General features: G+C 45.5%; 1 protein-coding gene across 1 annotated transcript; it reads right to left on the bottom strand.

Moving 5' to 3' along the window:
* Window positions 1-1,481: 1,481 nt before the first annotated feature.
* On the bottom strand, window positions 1,482-8,578 carry AICDA (activation induced cytidine deaminase). Its single transcript, XM_009562445.2, has 5 exons — window positions 8,399-8,578; window positions 4,858-5,005; window positions 4,106-4,376; window positions 3,800-3,915; window positions 1,482-3,495 (listed from the first exon to the last, which is right to left on the bottom strand). The coding sequence occupies exons 1-5, from the start codon at window positions 8,524-8,526 to the stop codon at window positions 3,442-3,444; spliced, it is 717 nt and encodes a 238-aa protein (XP_009560740.2). The 5' UTR covers window positions 8,527-8,578; the 3' UTR covers window positions 1,482-3,441.
* Window positions 8,579-10,438: the final 1,860 nt, after the last annotated feature.

Here is a 10,438-nt window from a genome sequence, read left to right as displayed (position 1 = left end):
TATATCCATATCTAGTCTAGGCCTGTACTCAAAAACAGGTGACCATCAGTTATCATCCAATCTAATCCTGTGTTCTAAGTCTGACATTTCTTCTTACACAATCTGTTGATTCAGCTGGACCGGGGCTGTACGTGGGACAACTGAACGGTATTCTTTTAGTTATCATAAAGATTAATTTCAAGCACCTGTTCTTATTATATTCTTAATACAATGCTCTGTTTATCACAATCAGCTACCAATATCTAAGTCCAATGGACATATTTCTCATATTTTCTCATTTTCCTTAACAATGTTGGACAAAACGAGACGGGTTTTCAGCTAGCACTGTGCGCCTCTGTTCTGGCTGTTGCCCACACTATTGGGAAGAAACACCTTCCCTGAAATCACAAGCTCCTGTTTCCCACAGCGCAGGCAACTGGGCCTAAGGCATATTCACCACAGTCCCCTTTAGTGGTTAGCTTTTTTTCCCAGGTGCAGGTAAAAGAAGGAGGCACAGCCACTATATCTCCATAAGGGATAGGCTGTAAACATAAGTGGCTCTCAAGAGTACATAAGCAGTTGTTAAGTGTTCCTTACATACAAGCAAGCAAAAAAAATCTTGGTTGAAAAAGTAACATTACTACATAAGAATCATGTTCTGGGGAGTTATTCTTGGCATTGAGGTTGGATGAATTAATAATACCAGTCAAAGAATACCGTATAAAATATAATACCGATTAGTATACGAGAACAGAAAAAAAGTGCTTAAAAAGAATCTCTACAGCAGAAAAGCTAAATACCTATATCTAAATCACGTATATTAGCTAAGCAGTCCACTCGGATTTTAATCTGTTTTAGACTCAGAAGACTCAATCTAGGATGTATTCTCAATGCAGTGCATGTCGCCTTGCATCTATTAATTGCTTTTATTCTCCTATTGCATAATGTCACCAATTGTCATGTTTCAACAAGTACCCAGCTCAATGTTTGTCAGCATTTAAGCAAAAACCTGTGTCTCAACTGCTCTTTTAAAAGATGCTACTTTTTCTGGTAGCTCTGCAACAATTTCACTGACAAGGCCAATACCAAAAGTTGGAAGACAGAGGTGGTTTTCCCATCTCTGCCTCTCTTTTTGTTTTATGAAGGCTGTTGAGTCAGCAATTCTGTGTCCACTTTGGTCAATTACAAGTTGTGAATGGGGTTACAATGAATGAAGAAAGCATCTTGAACAACTTAAGCATTTACACCCCAGATTTTTGGTAGCATTTCCAAAGCACCTGTTGCCTGAACACCTTGTCTGCCTTGATCTGCTGTGTGACACTGTCAACAACTTCAAAGTTACAAGTGAAAAGGATAAAGAGAGAATTGTGCCAGGTTGTCTCTCCAGAAATCAAAAATGAGAGATGACGTCTCAGTCCTTTGTGTCAACTTTTACTTTCCTCACTTATGTGGTACCAAAATAATGACAAAACCAGATGCTCATTTGTAAGACCTGTATTTATATAAATATTATCCACCACATCAAACAAATATATAACACCATGCTTGCAAATTAATGCTTTGCAAAGAACTCTCATTGTTATTCCTGGACAAATTTCTTCAAGCTGAGAGTGTTTCACCAGCCTGAAGTTGTGGCAAGCTTGTGGTTGTGACATCTCCCAGTAGGAGGAGCCACTGTGGGAGTAAGGGTCTCTGCTGTCTTCCTGTGGCAGGTATATCATCAGAGGAGCTGTTTTAGGAAGGGACACAAGAGCCTCCAGCCGCACTTGGAAACAGGAACAGGATGGAGCAGAGAACTCCATCATGAAGGAAATTACAGAGCATTCCCAGGACGTGGGACACACTTAGCCTTGACAAAGCCTAAAGAGGTTAGACTGCAGGGGACAATCCATCTGTAATTTAGGAAGTGGAAAGGTGGTGGTGAGTAGGCGTGTACTATGAACTCATGTCTTCAACTTGGTAAAGACTGTCCACAAGATCAGGCACTGTTGGGGTCCACTTCTGGAAACACAGAGACTGCCAGGCAGGAGGATGCTTTGATTTTATCCCCTACAGAAGCTACCTATCTACAGGCTGCATAGCTTTGTTTGTTCCAGGTGATTTTTCTGGTAAACTCTCAGTCCAGTCACCAACTAGATGCATCTGGTCATATTACAGGTAATAAAAGGCCTGAAAATAAGAAGGCTGTGGTACTATTAAGTTGCCTCCAGCAGAGGGCAATCGGCTAGGGAGGGACCATGTCGCAAGCTCAGTGGACAAAAAGTACTCCAGCAGTGAGAATGGTGGTGCTCCTCCTTGAGGTATATGAAGAAACAGATGGTGACCGATGTGGATGACAATGCACCATCTATCATGCCACAGCTTCAAACTGAACAACTGAGAAATTAGATCTGAGGGTTAATAGAATGTGGAAATGAAGTATGTTTTCCAGCAGACGTGTACTGAGAAAACGTCACAGAGGTGAAGTGCCTTGGTGACTCCTTTCCTGGCTGGGTAGGAGATCCACACACTCATCAGTACAGACCCCAAGCTGCCATATCTCAACATAGTTAATAGGAGTCGAGTGGGCTTCCTATTTCTGCATGGGAAATGTCTTACTGGACACCCAGAACTGCAGCTCGCACTTGAAAATGTTGACCACCAAGACTTCTGCTTTCATTTCAGGATTTTATTGTCTATTTTCAACCTCTCCTAGGGCATAAAACCTGAGCACACAGCTACTGAAGCTTTCTCCTTTCTGGGCAGGAGGCACTACAGGGCCTCAGCCTGCACACAGTCCACTTAAAGGACCTGCTGGTTTCAAGTGATATTTTCAAGCTAAGCTACCTAGGCTGTCCAGGACTCAATTCAACACTCTGAGTCAAGCTTTCCAATAGCTGGTCAATTTTACTGTTAGGACATAGGCTATCCTACTTAAATGGTGGTTGTTTTTAACTTCCTACACACATCCAAAAGGACAAATCAACTGTTTCACAGTGGAGTACACATAGCAGCTCAGTGTAGTGCAGCAATAAGAGGCAAGAGACCAAGAGGCCCAAGCCCTCATGAAATATGCCAACCAGTATGGTGTCAGTGAGAACATAGCCACACAAACAGCTTTGCAGTCTGTCTGATCCCACCTGGACAAGGTTAAACTCAGAACTCCATTTAATGGACCAGCTGAATTAGCTCTGCAGGGACCAAGGGAAGGCAAATCGCTCTCTGGCAGTGTTGCTGTAATCCTGGCTTTTCCCAGTGGAAAAGCTAGCAATGGAGGAGGTGTGAGTCTGGGGAATGTGTCTTCAGAAGATCAGCCTACTTCTCCGTGGAAATTAAAAAGTAAGGATAGTTTTATCTCTAGACACAGTGATGGAAGGAAGAGATGTAAAAAAGGGAAGAAGAGAAAAATCTGTTCTAAGGTAGAGAGATAGGAATCAAAGAACAAGTGTTTGTGAAGTCTTCTGATTGCTGATGACTTTCACTTCAAAGTCCCAGGGTTTTAAAGGCATCTCGTAAATCATCTACTTCGTACAGTGGCTGCAGGAGAAAATATAAATGGTTGGTCAGTTGTCAAGTGAGCAGGAACCTATGAAGATTGAGGAGGAGGAAGGAATGGCAGGAGATGGGATGAAAGGTGAGAGAAGGGGAAGAGAATGAGGAGAGAAAATATGAAGGAAGCTGGAGGAAAAAGACATGAGGGATGTGGAAGGTGAAGAAGCAGGAATGAATGAAGTGGCAGATGTAAGAGATTGGCAGCAAGAACAAAGATGAACTATAGCAAGGAAGATAGGAAGAAGATGAGGGAAGGGGTACTGGAATTAGATGGAGAATTGGACCTCACCAGGAGGATCCGTCGAAGTTTCCTGGATAGGTGGACAGAATTTTCATGCAGCCCTTCCCAGGCTTCGAATGTCTTTTCCCTGTTCTCCACAAATGTGTTCCAGCAGTAGAAGTAATCTGTGCAAGGCACAGAGGAGTTAGAGAATGTTCAAGACTGCCCCAGAGTGGACACTGACTCCAAGGATCACTAAATCATCACATCCTGCCATCATCTTCTTTGGCTCCTTGTCCTGTCTTCTCCCACCCTCGGGGGTCTCCTTAACCCCCCATAGCTTTCTGTCATCTCTTTCTTGCCTGCACATCTCACCTTTGAAAGTCATGATGGCAATTTGGGCCCCTGCTCTGTGCAGGCGCCTCAGCCCCTCAGGCTCTGCTTTGCGGTCCTCACAGAAGTAGAGGCGGGCTGTGAAGATGCGAAGGGTCAGGTTGGGGTAGGCACGAAGGAAGTCAGCCACATGCCGGGCGCAGTCGTAACAGGGGCTCCAGGAGGTAAACCAGGTGATACGGTAGCAACGACCCGGGTCCAGGTCCCAGGCTGAGATGTAGCGCAGGAAGAGCACCTCTACGTGGCAGCCCATCTTTGTGAGAGAGGGAGAGGGGCAAGACATGAGTCAGGGAGGGAGAGGGGTGAGAAGGGAGGTGTGAGGTGGGTCACGTGTGAGGGATGACAAATAAGGTAGGGGTTAGCTACTAAGGTCAGCACACAGAGGGAGAAGACACACAGATACATAAGCGGAAGACTGGCTGGAAAAGCACGTAAGCTTACTGATGTGTACAAGAAGGACGGGTGGGAGCTAAGTAGAAAAGTGGGTAGGCTGGTAAAGCAGTAGGAAGTATGGATATCTTGCTGGTAACACACTTGGGGGTAGCATAAAGTATAGGTTTACCTGATGGCCACATCTCCTCAGTAGTATGCACCAGTGCAGCGCCCATGGCTCATGGAAATATGTGCCAGTGCCTGTGCTGCTGTGGCAGCCCTCCTTGCTGCCCCAGGCAAACTGGAGCTTCATGAACCTCAGCAAGGATATAAGAAAAGGAAACCCAATGAGTTTCCCATACCTTATTGCGCAGGTATCCAAAGTCCAGGGAGCACGATGTAGCACTGTCACGGCGCTTTACAACATAGCAGAGGTAGGTTTCACGCCGACCCTTGGCCCAGCGCAGATTCTTGAAGTTGTAGAGGAAGAGTTTTCTCTTCATCAGGAGGCTGCAGGAGAAGATGTGAGAATTTACATTATCCCCGCCCTGGAGGCAGAAATTGGCCATGTCTCTGTTGAGGGCTTAGCATGAAAGATATCCTCCTTATGTCCAGGCCTCTCAGTACCAGAAGAGCACCAGTAATTTGCATGCAATGAGTTAGGGAAAGGGTGCAGACGTGACTGGGGATGAAGCAGGCGACCTTGTAAGTGGAAACAGTAAGTGAATTAGTAGTGATTAGTCAAACAGCAACTATAGCTGCGTAGAGTGTGAAAATATCTGCAAATATCCAACAGATGGACACCAGTGAGGGAGAAGGATGAAAGTGTCTGAGAAAGCCTGGGAAGATGAGTGAATCTGGAGCTCAGTCATTAAGAAATACTATTTTTGCTGTATGAAACCCTGAAAAACCACTGGGGCAAGGGGTGGGTCAAATTAGCCTCTTTAGAGAAGACTGGACAGTTCTTCCCAGCACTGACCAAAAGAAGAGCATGGTTGAAAGTGTGCAGGGCTAGGGGCTCAGGTAAGGTGCCAATAAAATAGCTTACAGAATATGTAATGGTGTAGGCAAGCTGACACCTCTGCAGACACAAGTACCATGCCCACACCAGACAAACACTGAGATTAGTGGGGGCCTGCTCCCATGCCCACGGATCCTTCTGGGAACAGGAAGCAGGAGCACAGCGGGGAAAGTACGCATGAGGCACATCTAACAGCCCCACTGCCAAGGGGAGGTTTGTAGGAAGCTGAGAACAGCTGTGTTCATTGAGGTGAGATACTTGCCTCCCCCACAGCAATGCAAAATAGAGGTGAATGGGTTAAAAATATTCACATCTTTTGTCATCTTCTCCCTCTGATAGGCTGATGTTCAGCAAAGAGATGGGGACAGTTTAAGGGGTAGCAAGCTGGTTTTTCTGGGGGGTCTCCAGTGAGGTGTAGGAAAGGAGAATTAGGGTTTGTTAGGAATTTAAATCCTGTGTACATCTGAAAGTCTAAGCAGGGTTAAGTTTCTTACACAAGGACCCTTAATCTGTTTGCCAATGTCACCATAAAGCCTAAGCACCGCAGTTAATCTCCAGCTATCAGTGGCACCCTTTCTGATCCTCCAGGAGCTTCCATCTATTGAGCACCCTCTCACACAGCCACTGCACTACAGGTGCTCATTCATACACTCACTCACATTTTCTTGCCTTTTGTAACCTGGTGCATGTGCTGCACTTTCCTGTAGTACTCTCTATTGCACCTCACAGCAACACCAGAGAGGCACTTTCTTCCCTCAAGCACCCTTGCTATCCTGATTGTCCCACAGATAGGCAAGCCACCTACACACATCCTCTTTCCTGCCATCGTCTCATCCTCAGACTGCCGTGAAAAAATACCTGTCCTGCTCACACAGAAAGAGTAAGCACACACACACTCAGTTATGCTGCTTTTTATACAGATATGCTCCTAGAGTAGATCGCAGGGGAGTTGTGGCATGTCTTCTGCTAGGAGAAAGTTCATAGAGAAGACAAAGCTCTGCAGAGTCCTGCACCCATTCAGAGGGCAAAGCATCTCTACTAGGCATTTTATTCATCCCAACAACAGCCTCTGGCAGTTCTTGGAGGTCTGTCCTATGAGCAGTGATGCTCTGCTGGGCTTGCATGTTGTGTCACTAATAGAGCACAAGTTCACCCTACTGCATTTCATCACCTCTTTCTCATGTTGGGTGCGTATTTCCCATGCCAACTGTATGTTCTTCATTATCAGTTTCAATATATTTTTCACACTTAGAGCCACCCTACTTCCTACCACCTTAGGTTCACCCTGTTTCCCTGTTCTTGTACAAGAACTAACAAACATGTGTATATATTCCCTCACACACACACATACATATCGGTCCCCTCACGAAACTGTCAATGAGTGGTTCGCCTCAGACTTCTCCCTCTTAGATATTTGTTATTGCAGGGATATGGGGCAGAATCTCCCCTCTAAGAGAGATGCTGGAGGGGGACACCTGTTCTATGTATGACAGATCCTCAGGTTGTCCAGGGAGGATAGCTCAGACAATTATGCAGGAAATAAGCAGGTATGATAAACCAGAGGCTTGCAAAGCTCTTACCTGGAGTGTGCCACAATGGCAGAATATAGAGCAGAAGAACTGTGAAAAATGCAATCACTGGTTGAAGAACCATATAAGCCAGGTGAAAAACAATGACAATTCTTTTGATGTTTCACCAAAGCCCACATGGAAAAATGCTTTTCAACACATCAAAAACTGCAGGGAAAACAAGTTTTCCCTTTTATCTTTTTTTTTTATGAAGTTTTGGGCAAAAACATTTGATTTCAAAATGTTTCTGGTTCTTCTTCTAACTGTGCTTTTACTCACTTCTGATTTTTCTCTGTTCAATGGCTTTACCCCTGCAGAGGAGCATGTGGGTGCAAATCAGGGGGAAGAACAAGAACTGACCCCAAACCACAGAAAAATAAAATTATGATCATATGGGTTATTTTTTGGAGTCAGGACAAAGCGAAGAAAATTTTGAATCACAGAAGCCATTTGTTCAAGCGAAATGTTGATAAACATCCATTCCTGTTTTCCCTTCTCTCTGGAGTTCACTGTCCTAGGGGACTTTTGCCAGAGAGGATTTCAGAACGTGGCTGGTAGAAGAATAATGAATGAACAGATGTTGTGGGGAGCAGCTGGGCAGATGTGCAGTTACGTACAGACTGCTGGATACATGTGCAACTCCTATAGCTATAGCATAGCTCAAGTGAAAGCAGCAAGGATACGGGAGCTGTGATCATACCTGGGCACTGAAGCAGACTGAACAGAGACCTTCTCCTCAAATAAAGATTCATTAAGCTAGTCCTCAAATCAGAGTGAAGGCCTCTAAGTGTGTGAATGATATGCAGTTGTGGAGAGTGATTAGAGCTAATTAGCTCACAGAGCAATTGCAGCGCAAGTAGAACAATCCAATGCTGGAACAGTCTGTGCTTATGTGAGCAGATGAAACAGAGTAAGACAGAAATCTGGTGCAAGAGAAAGAATAGGTAATAGATAAGGAGAGAAGAGTGGACAGGGACTGAGGTGCCTAAGTGGCAGACAGCATCTGAATGTTCATCTTTCTGTTATCTTTTTTTGTTTCTAAAGGACAAAAATAATGAAAAGAAATAGAGAACAGTCACAAGAAACAGAAATGACAGAAAAGGTGAAGAGTACAGAAAGGCAGACAGTTAATGAGAAAGAATAAGAGAGACATAGAGATGCAAGGTGCAAGAGCAGCACTGGGCAGGGAGTTATATCACTGAGTCAGATGGGGAAAAGGAAAGGGATAGTAAACGTCAAATGAAGAACAGGTTAATTCTGAAAGAAACACCCTCGCTTATTATATGAGCAAGAAACTGGAGGCACTAATTTTACCTGTCCATGACTGCCAGGGTCTCTCTCAGGTGATGGGATTGCAGGGAGGTTGTCTTGCAGGCTCTGTCTCCGCAGCCCTCTGACTTGATGCACAGAAATGTAGGCTGCCCAGTGTGTCCCCTCCCCATTCACCCCTATCTAGCCCTGCCAGGTTTCACTGGGGTGTGGTTGAGGGAGGAGTTAGAAAGGTCACTGGAGCTGCAGGAGCTAAGAGTTGAGATGTGAAGGGGCATCAGTTCTGAAAGATGCTCAGCACCCATTGGTCACTTTCCCCCACTGCACTCCTCATTGGGCCCTCCCCGCCTGCAAAATTATTCTGAATTAATACCAATAACATAACAAAGCAGGAAGCATTGTCTAGTGGTTAGAGGGGGCCTGGGAGCTTGTGTACCATTAGCGTGAATGTGGGCAAAACCACACTATCCCTCTGGGCCTCAGGTCATGCAGCTGTTCAGTAAAGATGGTGACCCTGCCCTGCCCCACTGTGGAGGGGGCTCTGCACAGTGCCCCACAGCCACCCAGCTGGAAGGAGCTCAGGGAACACCAAATTGTTGGTAGGCTTCCCCTTATCCTCCATATACCCCCTGAAAGGCCCAGCAGCTGCTTGGCAGCATAGAGTAACACTGAAGCTGAAGAGGAGAGCAAGAGGGACCCAGCTCCGGAAAGAGCCCAGGGTCTGGTGGAGTTTGCCTGGCCCCACTTCGGCACCTGGACATGGCCATGGGCATCTGAGCCATGTCAACACACCAGAAGTGGTGACAAACCTGCATTATAAAGCTGTACACGAAGAGCTGCTGGGGAATGACTCTGGGCTGCTGCTACTGTTCCAGAAACCGGAGCTGTGATCTGCTGGTGGCTGCTGCAACTCTCTTGTCTGATGGCTGCACCCAACAGGCGTGTGGTTGTACGCCGTCATGCCTGTGCTCACACTTACGATGTACACACTTCTCTCTGCCAACACTGCTCTCTGCTGCCTGGGCTTTGCTCCACCATGGCCCCGCAGCACCTGCCCAGGCACCCAACCCCTCTGCTGGGCTGAAGGGCAGCCAAGGGATAGGGCAGTGGTTCCAGCTAGGCAAGGTGCCGTGGAGACGACCAGGGGATATTCTGCTCTGCTTCAGCCTCAAGCAGGGCATGTTCAGTGCTATGGCTGAGAAATAGGGCTTTTGTTTACCTCACGCTAGGGTAGTTCTTCAGTTTTTTCTCTGCTTCACTTGCTTTCCTTATTGATTTTACTGGCTTTCAGCATGATAGAACTGTGTGAAACCGGTATATGCAAAACATGAAAAGGAGAGATGAATTGCCAGAACAGAGCAAATGACTCCCTAGCTCAGCACTTTGACAGTACTTTTCTCTCAGAACGGCTCGCATGGCATGCTCCAGGAAAATGAGAATCACTCCTGGAAGGTCCGTCACTGGGCTGTACTACTCCTTAGGGAAATGTCTGGGTAGGGCACACACTCAACAAATCTGCGTTTTGTTAGCTGCATTGGTCTCAAGAGTTGTGGCAATTATCCTCTTTGAGTATCTGGCTCCTAGTGTTTGACCAAAGCTAGAAGAACCTGCAATCCTTGTGAATCTCTGTCCTATTATGCTTAAGAGAGTCAAAGAGGACTCTCTTGCTAATGAAGCAGCTGTCCCTTTTCAGCCTTTGCCCTAGCAGCACCTTGTGACAAATTTCCCAGGTCAGACCAAGAGTCATTTTGCCCCATCTCATACTATTTTTTTCTTTTAATAATGTAAGGAGGATATTTGTCAAACGGGACATTAAAAAGAAGAAAAATTTTTTAAAAAGTGATACTCTCCTGGAAATCTGCTTCTTGGAGACCACAACTGTGTTTCATTGGATAAATTATGGTGGTTTCAGCTTTATTCCTGTTTTTGCTCCTATTTCCATAGCCAAAGGTTTGCAGAAAATTTTACACAATATTTTCTGCCCTGAAAGGAGTCAAGAAACACCTTAATGGCCAGACTGCTCTTCTTCATAAATTAAATTTGTGCATAATGATGTTCTCAAAGGTTTAACATGTCCAGTCTCAT

This window comes from Cuculus canorus, chromosome 1 (genome assembly GCF_017976375.1).
Source record: "Cuculus canorus isolate bCucCan1 chromosome 1, bCucCan1.pri, whole genome shotgun sequence".
Taxonomy (NCBI): domain Eukaryota; kingdom Metazoa; phylum Chordata; class Aves; order Cuculiformes; family Cuculidae; genus Cuculus; species Cuculus canorus.
The sequence above is the reverse complement of the archived record's forward strand: the minus strand, read 5'-3'. Positions and strand labels throughout refer to the sequence as shown.

Coding starts and splice junctions, on each gene's coding strand:
- AICDA (XM_009562445.2), bottom strand. CDS start 8,526: ATGGGGAGGGGACACACTGGGCAGCCTACATTTCTGTGCATCAAGTCA. Junction 5,006..8,398: donor ACCCTGGCAGTCATGGACAG/GTAAAATTAGTG, acceptor CTTCTCCTGCAG/CCTCCTGATGAAGAGAAAAC. Junction 4,377..4,857: donor TTGGATACCTGCGCAATAAG/GTATGGGAAACT, acceptor TCTCTCACAAAG/ATGGGCTGCCACGTAGAGGT.